This window comes from Lontra canadensis, unplaced genomic scaffold (assembly GCF_010015895.1).
Source record: "Lontra canadensis isolate GAN:19392208 unplaced genomic scaffold, GSC_riverotter_1.0 scaffold114, whole genome shotgun sequence".
Classification (NCBI taxonomy): domain Eukaryota; kingdom Metazoa; phylum Chordata; class Mammalia; order Carnivora; family Mustelidae; genus Lontra; species Lontra canadensis.
This window is the reverse complement of record NW_022631108.1, coordinates 323501-350884: the sequence shown is the minus strand read 5'-3', so window position 1 is coordinate 350884 and position 27384 is coordinate 323501. Positions and strand designations below refer to the sequence as shown.

The 27384-nt window shown below is 34.6% G+C and overlaps 1 protein-coding gene across 5 annotated transcripts in view; it reads left to right on the top strand.

Moving 5' to 3' along the window:
• ATRX (ATRX chromatin remodeler) overlaps window positions 1-27384 on the top strand; it is a 294269-nt gene that overhangs the window by 93798 nt on the left and 173087 nt on the right. For all 5 annotated transcript variants that reach the window (XM_032840596.1, XM_032840595.1, XM_032840594.1 and 2 more), the window contains 4 exons: window positions 258-3343; window positions 16618-16690; window positions 26420-26553; window positions 26987-27163. In XM_032840596.1, coding sequence (XP_032696487.1) covers window positions 258-3343; window positions 16618-16690; window positions 26420-26553; window positions 26987-27163 — 3470 coding nt within the window. The remainder of the gene's footprint in view (window positions 1-257; window positions 3344-16617; window positions 16691-26419; window positions 26554-26986; window positions 27164-27384) is intronic.

Here is a 27384-nt window from a genome sequence, read left to right as displayed (position 1 = left end):
ACTTTTTGGGGGGAAATTCTTACATAGTATGTTACTAGATCCATTTTTTTGTTGTATCATCATTGATTTTCTTTAATGGAAGGTCATTCTTTTCTACAAAACCTTAGGTTTATGTTTAAGTTTCCAATAAAAAATAAGCAGATGACCCAAACTACTATTAGAATTCCTGGCAGGAAAATTTAAATTGCTTTAATAATGAAAAAAATTTAGAGTGAGTTTCACTTTGGAATAATATTTTCATCTTTTAATAATTTCAGGTGGTGTGCAGAAGGTGGAAACTTGATTTGTTGTGACTTTTGCCATAATGCCTTCTGCAAGAAATGCATTCTGCGCAACCTTGGTCGAAAGGAGCTCTCTGCAATAATGGATGAAAACAACCAGTGGTATTGCTACATTTGTCACCCAGAACCTTTGTTGGACTTGGTCACTGCATGTAATAGCGTATTTGAAAATTTAGAACAGTTGTTGCAACAAAATAAGAAGAAGATAAAAGTTGACAATGAAAAGAGTAATAAAGTATATGACCACACACCCAGATTTTCTCCAAAGAAAAATAGTTCCAATTGTAATGGAGAAGAAAAGAAATTAGATGATTCATGTTCTGGTTCAGTAACCTACTCTTATTCAGCACTAATTGTGCCCAAAGAGATGATTAAGAAGGCAAAAAAACTGATTGAGACCACATCTAACATGAACTCCAGTTACGTTAAGTTTTTGAAGCAGGCAGCAGATAATTCAGAAACCAGTTCTGCTATAAAGTTACGCCAGCTTAAGGCTTTTAAATCTGTGTTAGCTGATATCAAGAAAGCTCATCTTGCATTAGAAGAAGAGTTGAATTCAGAGATTCGAGCTTTGGATGCTGGAAACAAAGAGAAAATTACCAAAGAGCATAAGGTCATAGATGCTAAGTCTGAAACGAAAGTACGAAAAGGAGAAAAACCCTGTGCTTTAGAGAAAAAAGATATTTCAAAATCAGAAGCTAAACTGGCAAGAAAGCAGGTGGATAGTGAGCGCATGGATCAGAATATTACAGTACAGGAACAAAGAGCAAATAAAAATGCCACTGGTGAACATAAGAAATCTGATAAAAAAGAAGAACCTCAGTATGAACCTGCTAACACTTCTGAAGATTTAGACATGGATATTGTTTCTGTTCCTTCCTCAGTTCCAGAAGACATTTTTGAAAATCTTGAGACAGCTATGGAAGTTCAGAGTTCTGCTGATAATCAGGGAGATGGCAATAGTGGAACTGACCAAGAACTGGAAAGTTCTCCTGTAAAATTAAGTATTCCTTCAAAAGACAACAGAGGAGGTATTAAGTCAAAAACTACTGCTAAAGTAACAAAAGAATTATATGTTAAACTCACCCCTGTTTCCCTTTCTAATTCTCCAATTAAAGGTGCTGATTGTCAGGAAGTACCACAAGATAAAGATGGCTGTAAAAGTTCTGGTCTGAACCCCAAGCCAGAGAACTGTGGAGTTGGACAGGAAAAGAATGATAGTGAGCATTTGTTTGAAAGTGAAGTTCCATTACTTTCAGAAGAATCTGATCTTCGAAGATCTCCACGTGTAAAGACTACTCCCTTGAGGCGACAGACAGAAACCAATCCTGCAACATCTAATTCAGATGAAGAAAGTAATGAAACAGTTAAGGAAAAACAAAAACTATCAGTTCCAATGAGAAAAAAGGATAAGCGGAATTCTTCTGACAGTGCTATAGATAATCCCAAACCTAATAAATTGCCTAAATCTAAGCAGTCGGAGATTGTGGATCAGAATTCAGATTCTGATGAAATGTTAGCAATCCTCAAAGAGGTATCCAGGATGAATCACAGTTCTTCTTCAGATACTGATATCAATGAAACTCATACAAATCATGAGAAGACTTTGTATGATTTAAAGACTCAAACAGGGAAAGATGATAAAGGAAAAAGGAAACGAAAAAGTTCTACTTCTGGTTCAGATTATGATATTAAAAAAGGCAAATCAGCTAAGAGGTCTATAATTTCTAAAAAGAAACGACAAAACCAGTCTGAATCTTCCAATTATGACTCAGAATTAGAAAAAGAGATAAAGAGTATGAGTAAAATTGGGGCTGCCAAAACAACCAAAAAAAGAGTTCCAAATAAAGAAGATTATGATTCTTCTGAAGATGAAAAACACAGAAAAAAAGGAATGGATAATCAAGGGCAGAAAAATTTGAAGACCGCACAAGAAGGATCATCTGATGATGCTGAAAGGAAATGTGAGAGAGAGAATTTCACTCCAGCAGAAGGCACAGTGGATAAAGACGGGACCAACATGGACTTAAGAGATCGAATTTCTAAGAAGCAACAGTTAGGTGTTTATTCTGATGGTGCTGATAAGCTGCCTTCAGGGAAAGAGGAGAGTTTTAATTCTCCAGAAGACAAAAAGTTTGCTGAAACTAAAGAAAAGAGTAAGCATTTGAAAACCAAATCGTGTAAGAAAGTACAGGCTGGCATATCTGACATTGCTGAGAATTTCCCAAAGAAAGAGCAGAGTGATGAATCCTCTGAAGATGACAAAAAGCAGAGCAAAAAGGGAATTGGAGTAAAAGAAAAGAAAACTACAGACTTGAAGAAAAATGTAATTAAGATCGAACAACAGTATGAATCATCATCTGATAGCACTGAGAAGTTACCCGAGGGAGAAGAAATTTCTCCTTTTCCTAAAGGCATAAAACAAAATAAGAATGACACAACTTATGGGGACAAGAAAAGTAAGAAAATAAAAGATAAAACTTCTAAAAAGAAGGATGAAATATCTGATCATACTGAGAAATTACAGGGAAAAAGAGATAGTTGTGATTCTTCAGAAGACAAAAGGAGTAAGAACGGGGCATCCAGTAGAGTGAAGAAAAGATGCAACTTGCCTGAAAAGAGTTCGAGGAAGAGACAGGATTGTTCGTCATCTGATACTGAGAAATATTCCATGAAAGAAGATGGTTGTGATTCTTCTGATAAGAGACTGAAAAGAATAGAACTGAGGGAAAGAAGAAATTTAAATTCAAAGAGAAATACCAAGGAAGTACATAGTGGCTCATCATCTTCTGATGGTGAGGAAAGTTCTGAAGACAATAAAAAGCTGAAGAAACCGAGAACTTCAGTGAAAAAGAAGACAGGTGGTGTCAAGGAGAAAATGAGAAACTCCTTAAGAACAAGCACTAAAAGGAAGCAAGCTGACATTACATCATCATCTTCTTCTGATATAGGAGATGATGATCAGAATTCTGTAGGTGAGGGGAGCAGTGATGAGCAGAAAATTAAGCCTGTGACTGAAAATTTAGTGCTGTCTTCACATACTGGATTTTGCCAATCATCAGGTATGCAAAAATAAATTAATTCGTAATTTATGCTTTTACTGTTTTGAATAACTACATGGTTTAATTTTCCCTGAAGCCAATCATATGCAAGGTTACTGCTTAGGAAAAGGCTCTTTAAAATTCTTTAAAGATGTACTAAAAAGCCTTCATTTATTTTTATGCCGTCATTGGAAGGTATTCCAAATATTTTTAGTGTTCTGTTTCAGATATACCAGGTTTGTTGGGTACCTGACAGAATTTCTTTACCAATGTTTAGTGCTTTTTCTGGAGTAATAAATAGTTTATGAAGGAAAATGAGATGTGTGCCGGTAGTTTAGTAGGTATATATTTATGTAATGGAGATGTGTGCTTTGTGCTGGTATAACATAGTGTGTGGAAGTTTTAACTGCCTTGTCATGCATATGACTTTCTGTAACTTCTGTACCCAGTGTGGGGCTAGAGCTCACAACCCTGAGATCAAGATCATGGTTTTCTAACTGAGCCAGCTAGGCACCCCTGCATATATATGACTTTTTAAATTGGACAGACTATGTGTCTGGTGAAATTCTCTGAAAATTTCATTTTTTTTATTCTTTTAAATTTTATTTATTTATTTGACAGACAAAGATCACAAGTAGGCAGAGAGGCAGGCAGAGAGAGGAGGAAGCAGGCTCCCCGCTGATCAGAGAGCCTGATGCGGGGCTCGATCCCAGGACCCTGGGCAGAGAGCCTGATGCGGGGCTCGATCCCAGGACCCTGGGATCACGACCAGAGCTGAAGGCAGAGGCTTTAACCCACTGAACCACCCAGGTGCCCCTGAAAATTTTAAATTTACATCATTAAACCCACTGCTGCTCCTTGTCCGTTTTTTCTAATCACGTGAGCAGATGTTTCTGTCTATAACAGTAACAAAATAAAAGAAAAATCCAAAAAGTAGATGAATTACCTTACCCTGAGGAGATAGAGAACTAGGACAATTAGGATATGGGTCAAACAGTCAGTGTACCCCCCCACAAAAAAGAGTTATAAAAATAATTTTTATTACTGTTGTAGTTCTTAAAAATCAGTTCATAATACATGTGCATATGTCACTTGCATTGTGTTTTTATTTAAGTTAGTAAACCTGTCAGTTAACTAGGGACATGTTAAACTTATTCCTTCATTCATTCTAAAAATTTATTTATTTATATTACAACTCACAGCTGCTTGCTTGCTTGCTTATTTATTTATTTACTTTATTTCTTTAAATTTTAATTCTAGTACGTGTAACATACAGTGTTATATTAGTTTCAGGTGTATAATATAGTGACTCAGCAACTCTATACATTACTGTGCTCGTCATGATAAGTGTACTCTTAATCCCCTTCCCCTATTTCACCCATCCCCTCCTTCCCCTTTGGTAACCATCCGTTTGTTCTCTGTAGTTAAGAGTCTGTTATTTTGTGTTTGTCTTTTTTCTTTGTTAATTTGTTTTGTTTCTTAAATTCTACATATGAGTGAAACATTAGGTATTTGTCTTTCTTTGACTTATTTAGCATTATACTCATGATCCATCCATGTTGTTGCAGACAGTAAGATTTCTTTCTTTTTTATGGCTGAGTAATATTCCATTGTAGAGTTACATACCACATCTTTCTCCATCTATCATTGGACATTTGAGTTGTTTCTATAATTTGGCTATTGTAAATAATGCTGCAATAAACTTTATAGGGGTGTTTATATCTTCATGAATTAGTGTTCTTTTTCTCTTCTTTGGGTAAATACTAGTGGAATTACTGGCTCATATAGTAATTTTGTTTTAACATTTTTTAGGAATGTTCATACTGTGTTCCACAGTGGCTTCACCAGTTTGCATTCCCACCAACAGACTGCCTTTTCTCTACGTCCTCACCAAAAAACTTTTTATTTCTTGTGTCTTTGATTTCAGCCATTCTGATAGGTGTCAGGTGATATCTCATTCTGGTTTTTATTTGCATTTCCCTGAAGATGAGTGATGTTGAACATCTTTTCATGTGTCTGTTGGCCGGCTTTATGTCTTCTTTGGAAGAACATCTGTTGATGACTTTTGCCCATTTTTAATTGGATTATTTGTGAAGTTTTTTGGTGTTGAGTTGTATAAGTCCTTTATATATTTTGGATACTAGCCCTTTATTGGCTATATTGTTTGCCAGTATCTTCTCCCACTCTGTAGGTTGTCTTTTAGTTTTGTTGATTGTTTCCTTTGCTGTGCAGAAACATTTTATTTTGATGTGGTCCCAATGGTTTAATTTTGCTTTTGTTTCCCTTGCCTTCAGAAGACATATCTAGAAAAAATGCTGATATGGTCCATGTCAGAGAAATTACTGCCTGTGCTCTCTCCTAGGATTTTTATGGTTTCAGGTTTCACATTTAGGTCTTTAATCCATTTTGAATTTATTTTTGTCTATGGTATAAGAAAGTGGTCCCATTTCATTATTTTGCATGTTGCTGTCCAGTTTTCTGAACACCATTTGTTGAAGAGACTTTTTCCTATTGCATATTCTTGCTTCTGTTGAAAAAAATTAATTTTGTTGAAAATTAATTGACCATATAGTGTTGAACTTAATTCTGGGCTTTCTATCCTGTTCTGTTGATCTGTGTGTCTGTTAGTGTGCCAGTACCATACTGTTTTGATTACTACAGCTTTGTAGTATATCTTGAAATCTGGGATTGTGATACTTCTAAGTTTTGCTCTTCTTTTTTGATATTGCTTTGGCTATTTGTGGTTCCATACAAATGTTAAGATTATTTGTTCCCGTTCTGTGAAAAATGGTGTTGATATTTTGATAAGGATTGCATTAAATCTGTGGATTGCTTTGAGAAGTACGGATGTTTTAACAGTGTGTGTTCTCCAAGTCCATGAGCATGAAAATCTATCCATTTGTTTGTATCAACTTCAATTTCTTTCATTAGTGTTTTTTGTTTTCAAAGTATAGTTCTTTCACCTCCTTGGTTAACTTTATTCCTAGGTATTTTGTTATTTTTGGTGCAGTTGTCAATGGGACAGTTTCTTAATTTGTAATTCATTATTAATGACATTTGTATATCATTATTAGTGTGTAGAAATGCAGTGGTTTTCTGTACATTGATTTGTATCACATGACCTTACTGAATTCATCCATCAATTCTAGTAGTTTTTTGGTGGTTTTCTTTTTTTTTTTTTTTTTTTTTTTAAAGATTTTATTTATTTATTTGACAGAGAGAAAGATCACAAGTAGGAAGAGAGGCAGGTAGAGAGAGAAGGGGAAGCAGGCTCTCTGGAGCCTGATGCGGGGCTCGATCCCAGGACCCTGGGATCATGACCTGAGCCGAAGGCAGAGGCTTAACCCACTGAGCCACCCAGGCGCCCCTTTTGGTGGTTTTCTATTTACGGTTTCATGTCATCCACAGGTAATGAAAGTTTTAGTTCTTCCTTACCAGTTTGGATACTTTTTATTTGTTTTTGTTTTTTGATGCCTGTGGTTAGGACTGCCAGTACTATGTTGAATAAAAGTGGTTTGAGTGGACATCTTTGTCTTATTTATGATGTTAGGGGAAAAGCTCTCAGTCAACTCCATGGTGAATGTGGAGTATGATGTTAGCTGTGAGTTTTTCACATATGGCCATTATTGTATTGTGGTATGTTCCTTCTAAACCTACTTTGTTGAGAGTTTTGATCATGAATGGATTTTATACTTTGTCAGATGCTTTTTTGCATCTATTGAAATGAACGTATGTTTCTTAGCCTTTCTCTTATTGACATGAAGTATCACATTGGTTGATTTGCAAATACTGAATCACCCTTGCAGCCCAGGAATAAATCCTACCTGATTGTGTGAGTGATTTTTTCAATGTATTGTTGGATTCTGTTTGCTAACATTTAAAAAAAAGATTTATTTATTTATTCATTCATTCATTTGACAGACAGAGATCACAAGTAGGCAGAGAGGCAGGCAGAGAGGAGGGGAAGCAAGCTCCCCGCTGAGCATAGTGGGGGATGTGGGGCTGGATCCCAGGACCCTGGGATCATGACCTGAGCCGAAGACGGAGGCTTTAACCCACTGAGCCACCCAGGTGCCCCCTGTTTGCTTATATTTTGTGGAGGATTTTTGCATCTGTGTTCTTCAGAGATATGACTTGTAGTTCTCTTTTTTAGGAATATCTTTATCTGGCTTTTGTATCAGGGTTAGGGTAAATTTGGAAGCTTTCATTTGTCTTTCATTTTTTGAATAATTTGAGAAGAATTAGGTTTTAACTTCTTAAAATATTTAGTAGAATTCACCTGTGAAGGCATGTGGTTCTGAACTTCTGTTTTATGGGAGTTTTTTGATTAATGGTTCAGTTTCACTGTTGGCAGTCTGTTCAAATGTTAAATTTCTTTGCGAAGAAGTTTTGGGAAGAAGTTATGTTTAATTCATAACATTAGTTATGTTAAATTTATGTTAATTAGTTATGTTAAATTTAATAAATAATAAATTTAATAAATAAAAAATTAGTCATGTTAAATTTAATTCATAACATTAGTTATGTTAAATTTAATGTTAAATTTCTTTGCGAAGAAGTTATGTTTCAAGAAATTTATCCATTTCTTCTATTTTGTTCACTTTGTTAGCATATAATTTTTCATAATATTCTCTTACAGTCCTTTTTATTTCTGTGGTGTCCATTGTTATTTCTCCTCTTTCATTTTTTATTTTGTATGGGTCCTGTCTTATTTTTTTGATGTGTCCGGATAACAGTTTAACAGTTTTGTTGGTCTTTTCAAAGAACCAACTTCTGGTTTCATTGATCCATTGTTTTTTGTTTTTTTTTTTTGTTTTTTTTTTTTTAGTTTGAATTTTGTTTATGCTCTGAACTTTAATATTTCTTCCTCCCACAGGTTTTGGGTTTCATTTGTTCTTTTTGTAGTTTCTTTAGATGTGAGGTTATGTTGTCTATTTGAGTTTTTTTCTTCTTAAGGTAGGCTTGTATTGTTACAGAGTTCTCTCTCAGAATAGCTTCTGCTGCATGCCAAAGATTTTGGAGCATTATGGTTTCATTTTCATTTGTCTCCTTGCATTTTTTGATTTCCTTTTTGATATCTTGGTTGACACATTCATTGTTTAGTAGTGTGTATTTAACCTCTGTGTATTTGTGTTCTTCCAGATTTTTTCTTGTGGTTGATTTCTAGTTTCATAGCATTGTGGTTGGAAAAGATGGATGGTATGACTTTGATCTTTTTGAATTTGTTAAAATTTGTTTCGTGGCCTAACATGTGATCTAGTCTGGAGAATGTTCCATGTGCACGTGCAAAGGATTATGTTCTCTTTTAGAATGGAATGTTCTGACTATATGTTAGATCGATGTGGTCCAGTATGCCCTTCAAAGCTACTGTTTTCATGTTGATTTTAGTTTGAATGACGTAAGTGGGGAGTTAAAGTCCTCTGCTATTATTATGTTACTGTTGATTACTTTTTTTGTTATTAGCTGTTTATATTTTTGGGTGTTCCAGTGTTGGGTTCATAAATGGGTTTATGGTTGTTATCTTTCTGGGTTGTACTACTTATGATTATATGTTATCCTTCCTTGTCTCTTGTTACAGTCTTTTAAAAGTCTGTTTTTTCCATTACATGTATTGCTACCTGGCTTTCTTTTTACATCTATTTGCATGCTAAATATTTTTCCATCCCTTTACTTTATGTCTTTATGTCAGAAGTGAGTTTCTTATTGGTATCATACAGGTAGGTCTTGCTTTCTTATCTATTCAGTCACTCCGTTTTTTGATTGGAGCAGTTAGTCCAATTACATTCAAAGTAATTATTGGTAGGCATGTATTGCCATTTTGCTACTTGTTTTATGTTTCTTTTTGTAGTTTTTGTCTGTTCCTTTCTTCTCTGACTCTCTTCTGTGATTGCTGGCTTTATTAGTGTATGCTTAGATTCCTTTCTCTTTATTTTTTTACATATTAGTTGTTTCTGATTTGTGGTTGTCATTAGTTTTATATAAAACATTTTCTGTATGTAGCAGTCTATATTAAGTTAATGGTTGCTTAAGTTTGAATGTACTAAATTTTTACCCCCTCCCCTCCGTGTTTTAGATATATACTTTGTTTCCTTGTATTTTGTAAATCTTTAACTGATTTTTATTGGTATTTACTTAATTTTACTGCTTTAGTGCTACCTACTTTTCTTACTCCTAATTGCTGTCTTACTTTTCCACACAGAGAGTCCCCTTTAATATTTCTTCTACAGCTGGTTTAGTTATGATGAATTCCTTTAACTTTATTTGTCTGGGGAACTCTTTATCTTTCTTTCTGTTCTGAATGATTGTTTTGCTGGAGAGAGTATTCTTGGTTACAGTTTTGTTTTCCTTCACTACTTTGAATGTATCATGTCAGTCTCTTCTGGCCTGCAAAGTTTCTTCTGAAAAAATATGCTTATATCTTTATGGAGTTTTCCCTTGCTTGTACCTGTTTTCTTTTCTCCTGTTGCTTTTAAAATCCCTCTTTGTCACTACATTTTCCTATTTTAATTATTATATGTCTTGGTATGGACTTCTTTGGGGTTGATTTTATTGGGGTTTCTTTGTGCCTTCTTTTTTTTTAATTTTTTTTTAAGATTTTATTTATTTATTTGACAGACAGATCACAAGTAGGCGGAGAGGCAGGCAGAGAGAAAGAGGAGGAAGCAGGCTCCCCGCTGAGCAGAGAGCCTGATGTGGGGCTCGATTCCAGGACCCTGGGATCATGACCTGAGCCGAAGGCAGAGGCTTTAACCCACTGAGCCACCCAGGTGCCCCTCTTTGTGCCTTCTGAATCTGGATATATGTTTCCCTCCCCAGATTTGGGAAGTTTTCATCTATTATTTCTTCAAGTAAATTTCTGCCCCTTTTTCTTCCTCGTGTCTTTCTGGGGTCCTTATAATGTGCCTGTTACCATGCTTGATTGTGTTACTGAGTTCCTTAAGTATATTTTCATTTTTTATTATTTTTTTTCTCCCTTCTGTTCATCTTGATTGCTTTCTTTTACTCTGTCTTGTAGGTCACTGGTCCATTCTTCTACTTCCTCTATTGTACTATTTATTCCCTCTACTATATATTCAATTTTAGTTACTGAGTTCTTCATCTCTTATTGGTTTTGTTTTCTACCTCTTTGTTGTTTTCTGTCTCTTTGTTGAGTATCTCAGTGAGGTTCTCCACTCTTTTCTCAATTCTGGTGAGTATCTTTATGACCATTACTTTAAATTCTCCTTTAGGCATATTACTTACCTCTGTTTTGTTTAGCTCTCTTGCTGTGATTTTGTCATGTTCTTTCATTTGGGACATATTCCTTCTTCTCCTCATATTGTCCAGTTCTCTGTGTCTTTTTCTATATGTTAGCTATGTGCTCTTGTAAATAGTGGTCTTATGAAGAGCAGGTCCTGTAGTGCCCTACAGTGCGGTGTCCTTGACACGTGACACTTCTGGACTGTCTCCTTTGGGTGTTGTACCCTAATTTTATGGCTGAGCCTCGTTTGCCTTCATTCTAGTCATCTGCAATGGCTCCATTTGCCTCTTGTGGGCAGGGTTTGGTCCCTGTGTTGTTATGGGCCAGTCTGATGTTTGCCTTGGGCTTGAGTTGAGTCACACCAGCCATTTATCAGAAATGTGGTAGCTCAGAACTACAGGGTGTTCTCCCCACATTGTCTCCTGAGAAGTTTTGTTTTGTTTTGTTTTTAAAGATTTTATTTATTTATTTGACAGAGATCACAAGTAGGCAGAGAAGCAGGCAGAGAGAGAGGAAGAAAGCAGGCTCCCCGCTGAGCAGAAAGCTCGATGCAGGGCTCAATCCCAGGACCCCGGGATCATGACCTGAGCCGAAGGCAGAGGCCTTAACCCACTGAGCCACCCAGGTGCCCCTCCTGAGAAGTTTTTTTTGGTAGCCTGAGCCTGCCATCAGACTAGATATCTGCCCTCACCCTGCTGCTGGGGCACAGTTTTGACTCATGTTTGTGCTTATTCTTCCCTCTGCTCCTGGGCAGGAGTCATTTTGAAGTGGTACTGGCCACTCTTGGGGCTGTAAGCACACTGCCCAGTTTGTGTCACTTCTTCGGATGGTCTTCTGCCAAGGGTATGTTGGTAAGGGCTGTTTGTAAAAGAACATGGGGGCAGGTTTTGTGTGGTGCCAGCAAGGTCGATGCCACTCCCATGTGGAAGATGTCTTGCAGGCACCTAAGAAAATGGTCCAGAGTGCAGACTGGTGTGGAGGGGGTAAGTCTACAGAAGACATAGTGGGGTGGACATGCTTTTAGCAAGGTATGTCTAGAGAGTTAGTGCTATGCTGGTTCTTGTAGGAGTGGTGAGAGAAATGACACCTGCCAGCTTTTTGGTCTTGCAGAACTCTCCCAGTGATACCTACCCTTGCAGTACATGCTCTGAAGTTAGTAAAGAAACCACCTTCTCATATACCCCAGGTCATTCTCAAACTGCTGTTTGTATGCTGTATCTCAGTGGGGTTGGTTTGTTATGCTGTCTCTTAAGGATAGGGACTCAATTTCCTACTGCTCCCTGGTTCTTCCAAAGTGGAGCCTGCTGATTTTTAATATTTAATGTGTGAAGCCCCACCCATTGTAAGTTCTTAGAAAGTTAGGTCCCTCTGGTTTTGAAAGCCAAATGTTACCGAGGTTTGCCTCCCAGTGTGTGGGTCTACCATGCCTGGGGTGCATAGTGTGGGGTCTGCTCTTCTTCTCTATATGCGTCCGTGGCATCCTTCCTTTCCTCTGACAAATCCACAGGTCACTTTGCCTTCCACTGCATCTTCGTCCTTTCTACCCTCTTTATAGTGGCCTTGTCTGCACATTTAGCTGTGGAGAGTCTGTCAGTCTTCATTCAGATCATTTTCTTTTTTATTTGCACTGATGTGGCTGTTATGTAGATGTAACCACAGAATGAGGTGAACCTGGGACACCCCTGCTCTGCCATCTTCACCAGAAATCCACCTGAACTTTATTTTTAAAATTTTATAAAGGAGATTTTAGGTATAAATGTGTTCCCAGCAGGGGCAGAATGTTTAAATTTTCCCTTTATCCCAGTTGGGCTTTGTGCATTTAATTTGAATATTGCTTTTTAAAATTTTTATTTATTTTTATTTTTTTATTTCTTTAAAAGATTTTATTAGAGAGAGAGAGAGGAGAGAGAATCAGTGGCGGGTGGGTGGGGCAGAGGGAGAGGGAGAAGCAGACTCCCTGCTAAGCAAGGAGCCTGACACAGGGCTCCATCCCAGGATCCTGGGATCATGACCTGAGCTGAAGGCAGACACTTAACCAGCTGAGTCACCCAGGCATCCCTGAATGTTGCTTTTTAATAAAACTTTACATTCCTTATATGGAATGTTTATCTGATGAGTTGTTTTGAAAACAAGTGTGATTTTCATGGCATATTCTGTTTAATGTATTGCTGTATCAGATGCCTATATGGATTTCTGCCTGTATGGCTTTTAACTACTGTCCCCAAAATTGTCGGACCCAGTGTGTTTCAGAATTTTCAACTTTTAGAAAGATAATATCAATTAGTTAGCATATATTATGTAATAGCCCCAGTTGCCTATGAGGCAGCACTCCCATAATTAAACAAATTAGTATTTTTGCAGCAAAACATGTGAATATTCATACTTGAAGGAATAAACAGTTTAGATCAGGTTTTGCTGCCAAATGAACTTTGGCAACAACTTGTAAACTTAGTTCTGAGAGCCTTGATTTAAGAATTTTGGTTGACCCTTGAAGAATGCAGAGGTTAGGGATGCTCATCCTCTGTTCAGTCAAAAACCCATATTTAGCCTTTCACTTCTCAAATACTTAACTCTTAATAGCCTACTATTGACTGGAAGCCTTACCAATGACATAAATAGTTGATTAATATGTATTTTGTATATTTTATATACTATATTATTTCAGTAAAGTAAGCTAGAGAAAAGGAAATAACAAGAAATCATAAGAGAAAATAGTTACATTGGTTTCTGCAAAAAAATCCATGTATAAATGGACTTGTGCAGTTCAAAGCCATGTTCAAGGCTCAGCTATATGGTAGTATAAGAGATTGTATTCAGAGTACAATCTAATACTTTGATATCATATCAATGTTTTGTTATCAGGTTAGTTGGGAAAGCTCTTATTAAGGATTAGAGTATAAGAATAATAAATTGTGAGTTATGGAGTATTTGCATTAGCAAATTGTAGGCTATTGATTTATCTTAAACTTTGGAAAACTTATTTCCATGATTAAACAGCTTCCCTAGTGAAATCAGCATGTTTGATTTCAATTGCTAATTTTCATTTCCCCAAAACACATATGAGAGGATTCCACGATATACCTCTCTCCTGTTTGGAACTATTAATACATAGTGTAATAAGTAGTATGTATTCATTGGATCTTAAGATGAGATTGTATGGCAAATATTTGTAGGGTGCATTTCCCAATAATTCCTTACCTGAGCACTGGTCTAGATCACTGTGTTCCATTTTGATCATTGTGTTCCATGTAACTTTGTTCTGAAGGATCATCATGCTGTTTAGGAGGTGATCCTTTTTTCATGCATGTATCCACAGAAGCCTTGAGAATTGAGCTCTTCTGCAGATGCCAGTCTCTCAACTGTTTGGTGGAAAAAGCCTAGCCTTGTTGTTTGGATTAGATTTTCTTTATCCTGGATATTTCTTGGAACTGATTACTTTAAAAGAAGATAATTTTGCTTGGGAATTAACATGTCTAAAAATGGGCCTTTGTAAAAATGTTTAAGCAGAAAAGATTATGAAGGGTTGAAAATAAGCACTATAAAAAGTACTGTGTGTTTTTTTTTTAAGATTTTATTTATTTATTTGACAGAGATCACAAGTAGGCAGAGAGGCAGGTGGGGGGAGGGGAAGCAGGCTCCCTGCTGAGCAGAGAGCCTGATGTGGGGCTCAGTCCCAGGATCCTGAGATCATGACCTGAGCCAAAGCAGAGGCTTAACCCACTGAGCCACCCAGGTACCCCCAAAATACTGTTTCAAGATAAATTTGGGTGTGAGCCGAAAGATAAGTGGCATTCCTTTTACTTTATTTTTTTTAAAGATTTTATTTATTTATTTGTCAGATAGAGAGTGCACAAGCTCTTGGGAGTGCACAAGGGTGTTGGCAGGTAGAAGGAGAAACAGGCTCCCCATTGAGCAAGAAGCCCTATGCGTAAGTGGCATTCCTTAATAATTTGCTTATATGCATATGTAAACATAGTATATTTTCCTAATGTGTCCAGCTTAATTAAGGGAACAATATTTTTGAACTTTTAAAAGGGCTCCCCTGCTCCCATATGTTTAGGTGATTCCAGTTTATTCAGCCATAGTTGGGTATCCTATTATGAGGTATAATAGTTTACTAGAAAAATTGGGACTTGAGAATGGCATGAGCAACCAGAGTGAAGAACATGGTCTTAGAATATTGCAGCCCAGTGAACAAGATAGATCTAGATGACTCATTATTTTAAAAAACACCAGAAGAAACATAAAACTAAAATGGAGCTATGTAATAAACAGCAAGTGGGCCATTTAATCTAAATATTAGAGGAAGACTTAGAGGAACAGGTGACATTTGAACTCAACTTTGAAGGATGTGTCAGATTTTGAAAAGTGCAATAGGGGAATGACAGTAATATTACTAGTAATATTTCATTTGAAGATTGGTCTGCTTGAGGTATTTATTGTGAGTTTGGTAGGATATCCTAAGATTTATTTTTGCCTTTCTGTATTTAGCATATTTCTGTCCTGAACCTATAGCTTTCTGTGTTCTTTATGGAACTTTTTCCTCCCAACATGTTCTCTGTATATTTTATTATAAGGCAATTTTATTTTTTTAAGGTTTATTTATTTATTTTAGAGAACGAGAGAGAGCTTGAGCTGGGGGAGGGAGAGGGAGAGAGAATCTCAAGGAGGTTCCATGCTTAGCACAGAGCCTGATGTGGGGCTCAATCTCATGACCCTGAGATCATGACCTGAGCTGAAATCAAGAGTCAGACACAACTGACTGAGCTACCCAGGTGCTCTCAAAGCAGTGAATATACAGAAAAGTTTCTGTCATTAACATTGTAGTGTGTTTGCTTTATCACATATCTGTTTATATATCCTTCTGTTTATCCATCAGTGTACCTAATTTTTTTTTTGCCTTTTAACTGTTCATTTTGAATTAATTATAAATTCACGGGACATTGCAAAAAAAAAAAAAAATGGGGAGGTCTGGAACAATGCCCTTCATTCAGTTTCCCCCAGTGGTGACATCTTGTATAACTGTAATACATTATCAAAACCAGGAAGCTGAAGAGTTATTGCAATTTCACCAGTTTTTCCATGCACTGATTTGTTTCTGTGTGTATGTATATATAAGTATAGTTCTGTGCAGTTACCACATGTGTAGCTTTTTATAACCAGTACTACAGCCAAGATACTCAACTATTCCATTACCACAAGGTTCCCTTGTACTAGCCTTATACACATCCCCATGCTTATCTCCATTCTTAACCCCTGGCAAGTGTTAATTTCATTTTTATCTCTAATTTTGTTACTTTGGGCTGGAGTCATGAAGTGTGTAACCTTTAGAGATCAGCTTTTTTCACTCAGTGTAATGCCCTTGAAATCCTTGATGCATTTCAAAATAAATGGTAAATAAACATCAGCGTACTGTTCCCTAATTATTTCAGCCTACAGAGCATTAATTAGAGGTCAGTATGTAAGTTTGTTTTTCAGGTAAAATTTACATACAGTAAGGAGCACCAATCTTAACCTCTTCAGAATTTTAATCAAAGGATAGTAGTGTAGCTTTTTAGAAGGAAATCTATACTTTTACTATACTTGAATATATTTCTGGGTAATTCTGATCACGACTACGATACAGATTTAAGTATATTTTACTTCCTACTACCAAAATATTAATAGCAATTTTATTATTCTTCAGTTTAACAGGTTAAGACATCTGTTAACTTCAAACTTAAAATGGATCACTACAAAGCTTATTTCAGCAAGAAAGTTATGGTACTGTGATGCCAGATTGATGAAGACTTGTTACTGGGAAGGATTAGCTTTAAAACTCTTGTATTCTGGGAAGGAACTTTGAAATATATAAAATCCAACTATTGTTTTACTGCTGGCACTTCATAAATTCCCCATTGTGCTTTCCCTGTACATTTTTTACTCATGTTTTGGAACCAGAGTACAGTTTAGAACCCACTAGTTCTGACGGTTTTGGCTTTCAGTTTTATTTTACATGATTTTACTTATATAGATAATTTAAAGCTAATTTTAAGTGCACTTTTTTCCCCTCAAGGAGATGAAGCCTTATCTAAATCAGTGCCTGTCACAGTGGATGATGATGATGACGACAATGATCCTGAGAATAGGTATGATTCCATCTGTAAGGACTTTAAAAAGATTATAACACACCCTAGGCGTGGGCACAAACAGCAGCAACGGAACCACAAACCGGTTGTAAAAACCAGGAGTGCCTGCCTTAGAAAGACTCGCTCACAGTCTTCCTGCAAGTTTGAAAGAAAGGCCAGAAAATGGGCTAAAACTCAGAAACCTTAAGAGAAAGTAAATATAAATATTAACACACCTAGCATAGGGTGTGTTATAAATGCAGCACTGTCAATTTTACGTTCCCATGTAAACTGTGATAATTTTTTGAGAATATTTTAATTTTGGCAGATTATTTTATCGATGAAAATAAATCATTTCAATAAATGGTGACAATAGACATCTCTCTCCTCAATATCTGATTATTGTTTTTAATTGCCATCTAATATGGTGGTCCTGTTTATTAAGACCCATTCAAAGTGATGAAAAGGAGATCGCTCTGATATGTAAGATTAAGAAATTCTTTTCAAAATAAGTATCAATTTATAAAGTGTCCACACCGATTTGGATTTTAACCATTTTTCAAATAAAATAGTATGATAGTATTAATTTTAATAAGACTTACACAGTAGGTTAGAAATAAACAGTGTAGCCTTTACAGATTCATTTAACCTGAGGGATGGCTGGGAGAAGAAAAAATACAAAGACACACCCATATCTTAACAATGAAGAATAATGGAAATGCATTAAAGAATATAACCCTAATTTTTCTACCTATCTCTTAAACCCTTCCTGAAATACAGTATATCCCACACTCATAATCTTCAACAAGATCGTGTGGTATAGTAGGTGGAATTTTAGAATAATGGGGATAAGAATATCTGATTTCTAGTTCTAACTTCTTTTGTCTGTGTGATTGTATGCAAGTTACTCTACCAAAAGTTTCTGATTTCTAAAATGAAAGGTTGGATGAAATTTTCCCTGATTAATTCTAACACCTATTATCAATGATAGACTTAATGGTTTCACTAAAGAACATTCTATTAACCATCCATTTATTCCTAATAGTAAGTTATAATATTAAGAAAACATGAAAATATGCATGTAATTTTTGTGTCATAATTTTGTAGGAAATTAACTTTGAGTTAGTAAATACTGTGAGCCAGCTGTTATTGTAGCTCTGTTTTTTATATCTTGTTGATGCTGATAGAGTTTTCTGTTTTTAAGATCAGCATTTTTCTAATAGGAGAATGTTTTTATTAAGGTAAATGAACAATTTTATTTCGTACGTTTAAATAGAGATCAGTCATGGGCACAATGATTCAGATGCTGCTTACCTACTAATTTTTTTATTAAAAAATACATGTATCCACTTATTTTATGAGATGAGGTGGGGTCCAGAATGGATTGGTAAAGACATATATTTTATTCATCAGCAATTTTTATAGTACATGATAGCAAGATTATGGAAGCATTTAAAAAAACTCTTTTAAAATGCTTTAATTCCTCTTTATTTTATTTAGACTACTATTTTGTTTTCCTGTAAACCATGAGGACTCAAATATTTGTTATTAAAAGGCTAATAATGTTTAAAGCATGCTATATTCTATTTTAACTACATACATGATGAACCTTAATCTCATATTTAGCCACCAAATGAGTGTCATTGAGGTATGATACTTTTATATTTGTGTTAGAACTTGTCAAAATATGAATATCATTTTCATCTTTTAAGTTGATTGATTATATCTCTCTGTAACTGGCAGATATTTTATTGGAAGGTGTATTTTTGATTAAAAAATACAACACTGTTCAGTACTTTTGAGAAAAATGAATTTTATCTTGAACATGTTTTTCATTATACTTATTTCAGTGTGCCGTTATAAAATATATCATTAGTAACATGTTTCATTTTCAACATACCAAAGAGGTATCTAATACCCACGGTGGGCATACAAATACCCACTGGAACTGTTTTTGCATAGATGATGTATTTGAGCATATTTGATTATGCACTAAGCAACTTTTAAAAATTTATTTGCGGATCATGATTAAGACTTGGAATTATAGTTACCATTTTCACATTTTTGAGGATGTATTTTAGTATACAGCATATTGTGATTGTGTGTAAATTTGTACACAATTATGTAATTGTGTATAAATTGTGTATACATTTCATATGCTTTGACTTTTTAGCAATGTTAATACATTTTCAGTTTTGACATTACTGGAGAGGTAAATAGTGTATTAATGCCAATGCTTAAGTATTTGGATGCAATAAATTTCTATAAAACTTTTTTCTTGTTCAAGCATTTAATTTTAATTATAATGCATCTTTTCATGAAAGTTGAAAGAATTTGTTAAAATCAAGATACGGAGGTTAGTTTTTAGCCAAAGAAGTTTTGATATTTCTGATATTGAGGAAGTAAATACTTTATAATCCCTTAAACATATATACTTATATATGAAATATATACTTACATATATATTTATGGGAGAGTTTTACAGTGGATTGCACTACTGTTTCTGTCTTTTCTATTTTTAAAGCTATGATAGTTTTTGGAGTCATTTAGAAAACTTAGTCATGTCCTGAATATTTTAGTAGGTGTGAATATATAAATTTGTTGTTTTAGCATACTGTTATGTAGCATCATTCAAATTTGAAAGTAAATGTATGCTGTTGTGAGATAGAGTGGTCTAAATTGTAAAGTAATTTCTGTTAAATTGCATTTATATAATAAACAATGAAAAACTATTATATATTGACAGTTTAACTTTTTTTTGGTTGAACTTTTTAGAAAAAAATATAAATAGTAGACTAACTTTATAGTTTGAATTTTGTATAATTGGGAATTTACTTAGAATTTTATAGTTTAGACTTTATGTACTTCTTGAAAGGGAGAATAATATGAAATGGTTTGTAAAGTTATTTAAATTACACATGTCCATTTTTTTACAAAGTCCGTTATTTTAATTTGCCGTTATGTTAAGTAGCCTTTCAAATACCTATTGCATTTTAAATTGGTTCTTTCATTGAAAAAACATTTATTTATGTAATTTTAAAATTATGGTTGCATTTCTACAGTTAGCTGGCATCGAAGATACATTATGATTCTGTAAAAGGGGTATTTTGACCAGACATTTTCTAATGTCCTATATCTGAATACCTATACTGTAAAGTAGCCTCAGTGATAAGATGTTAGTTTGTTCAAGTTTAACAGTGTTAGTGTTGAGGATCATTAAATCAGGCTTGTCTTTAGAGGTTGCATACTAAATCAGTAAGGAGTCCATTCTCTCTGAAAAAGAATTATTTTTAGTATGTTCTTTATTTGTAGATTTTTTTTCTAAGGATTCTTTTTTTTTTATTCAAATTTGACTAAAAGCTGAGATTTTTATATGGATACCCTCCCCTGGCACACACATAAAAACATTTACCTTCTATTTGAAGAATGCTTAATTGGGTCTAATAATACTCCATAGTTTTCTCATAGTTTCTTTCTCAGTGGGGCTAAATACTTACATAAAAGCAAAATTTGATGTGGAGATTGCTTAAAGATTGTCTGTTGTTAATAGAAGTTCTATACTTAATTATAGTGGGACTACACTGTACCCTGAAAGATTTCCAATTATTTTGTTACTTGGTAATACTTTACTTTTCAACTGGAAAATACACAAATGATTGTTTTTCCCCTACTGATTTGGTGGAGGTATTCTGTTGATAAAGATTCTGTACTATTAATTGAGCATATTTTCAAAAGTAATTAATTTTTCCTGGATGTTGTTCATGTTAATGAAGATATTTAATGATTGCTTACCTGATCTCAGCAATGTTTAATGGGTTGGGTATATCTCAGGTGCCTTCAACAAAAGACTTTTCATTTGGTTTCCATTTTAAGCACTTTTTAGAATGTTTATTTTCTACACATGTCTTTATTTTTTATATGAATTTGCTAAATCTGGAATAATTTTTTCTCTGTGGAATATTTTTTTTTCATGGTGGTCCTGTTTGGCTACCAAAATTGCTTTGGTTCTCCTTTATTGTTTTGAAAAACAAAGCTAGCATTTTAAATGAAGCATTTTACTTGTTTTTATGTTTGAGTAAGGGTTTTAAATGCCTGGCAATTTTAAGGTAACTCCATTTCAGTTTACTCTGTTTTTTTGTAGTGCAGGTAAGTATTGTAAGTCATTTAAGTACATATAGATGTCTAGTCTTGTATATAGGATCCATTTGTAGATAACTAAACTGGTTGCAGTTGTCATGAGATCTCTTTCTCATGCTAGGATTTTCAGCAAGGAAATAAACATGGTCAGTGGTGGTGATCTCTCTGCTTAAGATTTAAACATTATATCTAGCCTTCTTTCCTGTTCTCTGTTCTTTGGTGATATTGGGACTTTTAGAGAATGGAAAATAGCCCCACCCTCACCCCCCACCCCCACAAAGGAAGTTTGCATTTTCTAGTGATAGCAAAAATGATTCATTTTTCTGACTTAATATATGTCTCCTTTGTCTTTAGCTTTGAAGTTTATAAATAAAAATGAGAGGAGTCAATCCTGTTTTTACCTTTCAAGTATAAGAAAATATTAAACTAGCTCTTTAATATCAAATTTTCTAAATTTATATCAGTATTAATAAAGTTTTTCCTGTTTAAATTTCCTCTAAAAATACTTTAGATTTTACATAAACTCAGGGAATGCACATTTTGTTACTTGAATTTAGTCAAACATTATAGCCTGTGTATAAATTGCTAATAAACTGTGGGTTCTTAATTTCATACAGCTTTTATATTTCTACTAAGATTTTTTAAAAAAGTTATTTGATACTACTGTTCCTGGTACCCTCACTAAAAAGGGAAACAGTGCTGCTTTTCAGTAACTGCAAACATTGTAGGACATATGACTAACAAATGTTTGAAACTATTGTTTAGCTTTTTGATTCTTTAGTTACATCATTATTATCTCATAAACTCCACCATTTTTGGGTACAGATCATATGCCTTAGTCATTTTTTATAGAAGGGTTCATATCAAGAATACTAATTTTGAACTAAGGAGTTAAAAAAATACTAATACAGATTTTGAAGATGAGGAATTCCATAGCAATTCTATGAAATACTTTAGTTTTTTTTTAAAACATTTTTAAATTTAAATTCAGTTAGTCAACATATAATGTATTATTGGTTTCAGAGGTACAGGCCTATGATTCTTCAGTCTTATAGAATACCCAGTGCTCATTACATTACATGCCTTCCTTAATGTCTATCACCCAGTTTGAAATACTTGTTTTTATTAACCCTGAAGTATATATAACATTTGTTCATGCCTCACACTTTACTGGAAGGATATGGGTTCAACCTTGTTTTCACAAAAAGTTTTTAACATTCTTTGGCTGTAGTCATTTGAATTGTTTTACATCTCAACATTTTGAATATGGTATTTGAGCATAGCATATACTTAGATACTTGTTTTGTATCTCTAAAGGGTATGCATTTAAACCTATAATCTTACTCAGAATTCTCTGTTTAGAAAAAACAATTCTCTGTTTAAACTAATTCTGTTGTATTGTACACAAAATGTAAACACTTTTTAAAAAAATTTGTCATCTTTGTGTATGGGTGCACCATAGTTTTTGGTATTTTTTACTTAGCAATTTTCTTTAAACCTGTTTTCAGAACCTCTTAAAAGATAAAATAGTAGATTATAGGGATGTATCTGAGATGGCCTGTCAAGAGCATTTTAGAGATGGAGTATACTGGACTAAAGATGTATAGACCTGTTTTTAAAAATTTTTAAAAATTGAAGCTTCAATACTTTCATTTCTAAATACATATTTGGAAATCAATAAAATACAGTTTTCTTTAAGAATGTGACTGTTGTAGATTCACCAGGTACTCATAAGCATGGTAGTAGTGAATGAGCAGAAACTGTAACACTAGCATAGTAAGGTTAGAGAGCATTAGGATTCAGGATTCATCTTAGGTGCTGCTTCTTGCTTTGCCACTAACTAGCTTTGTTTCTTTGGCCACATCATTTTCCCTTTCTGCACCTGTTTCCTCATCTGTCAAATGGCAGAATTGGGGCTCTAAAATTTTGTGGTGCTTTTGTAATGGCTGTTTCTCTAAAACCTCCATGGTGCACCAGATCCCTCTCGTGATTGCTTCTATTTTAGAAATTAAATGTTTTGAATTATTGATTTATGTACCTGCCAGAGGTAGTTTACTTTCTTTCTCTGTTTGAGTGATTACACAAGGAACATTTATGCATTTCCTTTCTAGACAGGATCAGAATAACTAAAGGCTTTCTTGGCTTTCTCTCTCTCTTCTTTTTCCTGCTTGGGTGTTTGTCTTTGCATTTTCGGGGTGATTCCTTATTTTATTTTTGCTTCCTTACAGTAGTTGAAGGTGTAAAGGGTCATAGGACATTATTTTGGTATTATGTGATTTAGAAGCCTTAGCTTGTTTGGGTTTTGGGGTTCTATTATTCTCTCGTGCATCAGTTCCAATCATTGTTTTTTTGTGTGTGGGTTTTTACCCTTCCTTCCATATTGTTTTGCTTTCTCCCCTTCTCCCTTCCCTCCCTTTCAGGAAAATGGAGGAGTGGCTCCATTACTTCCAGCTGTGCCCAGGTTTTCTGCCACAAAGTGGCACAGCCTGTGCCTCTAATACTTCTGATAGAGTCGTGACTGCTTTGGATGCTACACCTGTCCCAAGATGTAATATTGAGCATTGAGATTCCAGGGGGGCAGTACCTTGTTGCCTGGATGATTTTCTCAGAAACGTCCTGGAAAGCCTCAAGAAAGGAAACTTCAGAGCAAACAAATCAACTAGGGATCATGACTATACATCCATCACATGCATACCAGCACGGGTCCAGCCGAGGCCTCCAAAATGATGCTTTGCCAGCCTCAGCTGGTTCTCGAGTGATGATGTCCTTGAAGTCTCTGTGGCCCGTGACTCAAGAGTTAAGGTAGTGGAGTTTCCCTTAAAGCATCTCACAGCAGGCTTTGTAGATGGGACACATCTCACCTCAGCATGTTTGCTGACTACTCAGGTTGAAGGTCAGCCTCAGCCCTTAGGTCCTTCAAACTAAGTTCTAACTGAGGTGTAGGTTATGTGATAGGCTAGGTTTATGATACAGTGTGTCTTTGATGGAGTGGGCTTGAGCCATCAGTCATAAAAAATGATTTAACTTTATTCTTTTTAGGGCTTAATATACAGGGCTATACATTAGGTTTTCCATTGGTCAAAAGGTGTTAGAGGGTAAATCTAAACCATCTTAGGGAGGTAAAGCTAAGGGAATCTCCATCACTCTGTATGTAACTTCAGTTTGGAGAAAAATGACCATTCTCTGAATTCTGTAATTTTTTTCCTGTTTCTAAAGTGATTGTGATTGTTCTATATATTATGTTCTTAATGAAGGTTGTTGATTGATAAATCATGTAATTTTTCAGTGTATGGCTCTCATTTAATTTTCCATAATTTATTATATAATTTCACAGTTGACATAGAATTGTATCTTAAATCATGTGTATCATATTTCTCAGTTTTTTCATGACAGTCTAGAACTTGAGTATGAATTAGGTTTACATATTTTGACCTTCCATTTGGTAGACATACTCTTAAGAGTCTAGAGTTCGAAAGAAGAAAAATCTTATGACTTCTTAAAATGAACCAAATCTTTACAGATAATATAGAATTTTAGACTTTTTTTGAACTTGTAAATACAAACTGAAATCAGGTGATTGAAGTAACCTTCAGTGTGATTAAATTAGTACTTGTATTTTTATTGGTTATTATTGTACTACCCAAATGGTTATATAAGATCTTGTAACTGCAAGTGAACTGTTTTTCTATTTGCAATCTATTATTCAACACTTTACATTTATGTGTGTGTGTCTGTGTGTGTGTGTGTACCCACATTCATTCCAAAACAGTGGTTTTACCCAAATTGGTTCAAGAAAGTTTTTCCTTGTCCATGGGAAATGACAAATGTAGTGTGCATTAAAGATTTTAGAGAGTTTTTCTAGACAGATGCTTTTATTAAATTTACAGAACTACTCTTCATTCTGAAACTGTTTCCTAATTTGTGGAGGGTATGTTCAAATAGTCTTTATAAAATGATGAAAATAAACAATTTTGACTTCATATTTTTATTTTTGGTGAAATGAGAACTTGACAATCCTGTACTGTTCTCCATTTTAAAAAGTTTACTGTGTACAATCCAAGTCAGCAGACCATTGATGTAGAAGTGTAATAACAACACTTTATAGCTCAACTCCAGTAGGATTTAAATTGGAGTGATCTAATCTTCACTTTATTGAAACAAATCAGAAAAAAACCCCTCAAAAAAGCAAACTTATCTGTGGTTTCCTTTAGCACTTAGTAACTCTCTGTGTTGTCTAAGTATTTCTAATTTGTCTGTTTAGGGAAGGAAGCACCAAAAGGCAGATAATAAGTTTATGAAGTGATTACCTATTTGCTTCAGTCTTATTTGGTGCCTTTAGTATGTATCTTTGAATAAAACTAGTAACGAACAGTCTGCCTTTCAAATAAAATTACCAAGGCATTAACATGTCCTACCATTGAGTGAATCTTGATTGAAATGTGAATGTATGTTAAGAAATCTGAAGGGTTTCAAATCCAAAAATAACAGAAGTTCCATAATGCCACCTGGAAGTTTTTGACTGAGCTAGAGAGAATCTTTATTGCAGAATGGATTTTTATCCCATAATAAGAGTTATTATTAGTTCATGGAAAACTAAGAATCATGCTGCCTTCCTTTTGAACCTTTTTATAAGGTATTCCTTTGTTGCTGTGATTTTTAAATTTATATCACAAAGACACACCAGGTGCAAAACACTTCATCTTATACAAAAGCTGCATGATTGCTTTTATCTTACATTTTCAGGTGTTTTCCTTTAACGTAAACATGGAAATTTATTAGGATTATATTTTATTTTAACATAAGATGACATTAAAGAAATATTTTTTCATGCTTTTAGCAGTTGATTTTTCCATTAACAAATTGGTCTTTGAGGAACATCTTGAGAAATTTTGGTATGAGTGAGGCTACTGCACTGTCTACTTTTTGGGAAAGTGAAGACTCATTTATGGTATTTTGTGTTCTTTTACCATGTGTATAATTAATAGCACTCATGTCCCTTCTCTTATCTGCCCTAGTTTGAATATTATTAGGGATTTCTGATTGCTTCAATACTTAGTATATGGTATATGCTTTTATTTCATTAACAGAATTTATGAATTAAATGGAAATTTAAGTGCCAAAAATATTTTTCACCAGTTTGAGGCACTGTTTGTTAAGAAAGTGGTTTATTACACATTGATTTTCTAAGAATTGTTTTGCTTTGAATAGTCTTCTCATGTGGAGTTTTGTCTTGGAATGCCATTTTTCTAAATAAGTTGATTTATTACATGGGCCTGTCTGATACTGTAGCTGTTGGATGATGGCAGCAGAGCAAATATAGGATTAGAAGATTATGCAGCATGAAATTGCAGTTGGTCAAAATGGTAGAAATGTCCCTTAGATTTTTAAATAAATTGCAGAAGTGTTTAGAATTGGAAGAAAAAAATCAGTACTAAGAGTTTTTTCAAAAGTTTTGGTTGGTAGCTTAGTTAAAATGTGGTTTTGGTAGTCTTCTACTGACAGTATAAAATCTTTTTGCACATTTATTTCTATTTTGATAGAAGTTTTTTTTTTAATTTGTTATACTTCACTACCAAATATATAGTTTTTTTTTTTACTGTCTTTTTACTCAAGAATTGCCAAGAAGATGCTTTTAGAAGAAATTAAAGCCAATCTTTCCTCTGATGAGGATGGATCTTCAGATGATGAACCAGAAGAGGGGAAAAAAAGAACTGGAAAACACAGTGAAGAAAACCTGGGAGATGAGGGTGAGCTCCAACAAGAAGTATAGGATCTCATAACTTGATTGTTTGACCAGTTCAGTCTTTGAGGACTATCTGAGCATGAAATTTCATAATATATGCATTTGGAGTTTATTAAAATATTTAAAACTTTACTACTACTTTTACTCCTTTTGAGTATCTGGTAGTAATTGTGCACATTTTGTCAGTTTTTGCCAATAAACAGATGATTTTTAAAGCAAAATATTTTTTACTTTTAAAAAATCTACAAGTGTCTATTGGTGATTTTTAATCAATATTTAATCATAGTAATCAAGTTTGATATATGAGATTGGTATGACCATTGTTATCAAAGTAAATGCAAGTTCTGATCTTTTTCATAAGTCTTGGTAATTAAATAGTTTTATAAAACATTTTAAAGGAAAAAAGTCTGAAGGCTTTACTGATTTTCTCCATTTAGAAGCAAAAATTCAACTCAATTCTGAATCAGATTCAGATTCTGAAGAATCTAAGAAGCCAAGGTACAGACATAGGCTTTTGAGGCACAAACTCACTGTGAGTGATGGAGAATCTGGAGAAGAAAAAAAGATGAAGCCTAAAGAACACAAAGAAGCCAAAGGCAGAAATAGAAGGAAAGGTAAGACATTTTAAATCTGAATGTAAGGAACATACTGTTTTGTTTTGTTTTTTAAGGAGGGGGGTGCATGGGTGGCTCAGTCAGTTAAGCATCTGCTTTCCGCTCAGGTCATGATCCCAGAGTCCCAGGACCAAGTCCAGCATCAGGTTCCCTGCTCAGTGGGGTGTCTGCTTCTCCCTGTGACCCTCCCCCATCTTGTGCTTTCTCTCTCTCCCTCTCTC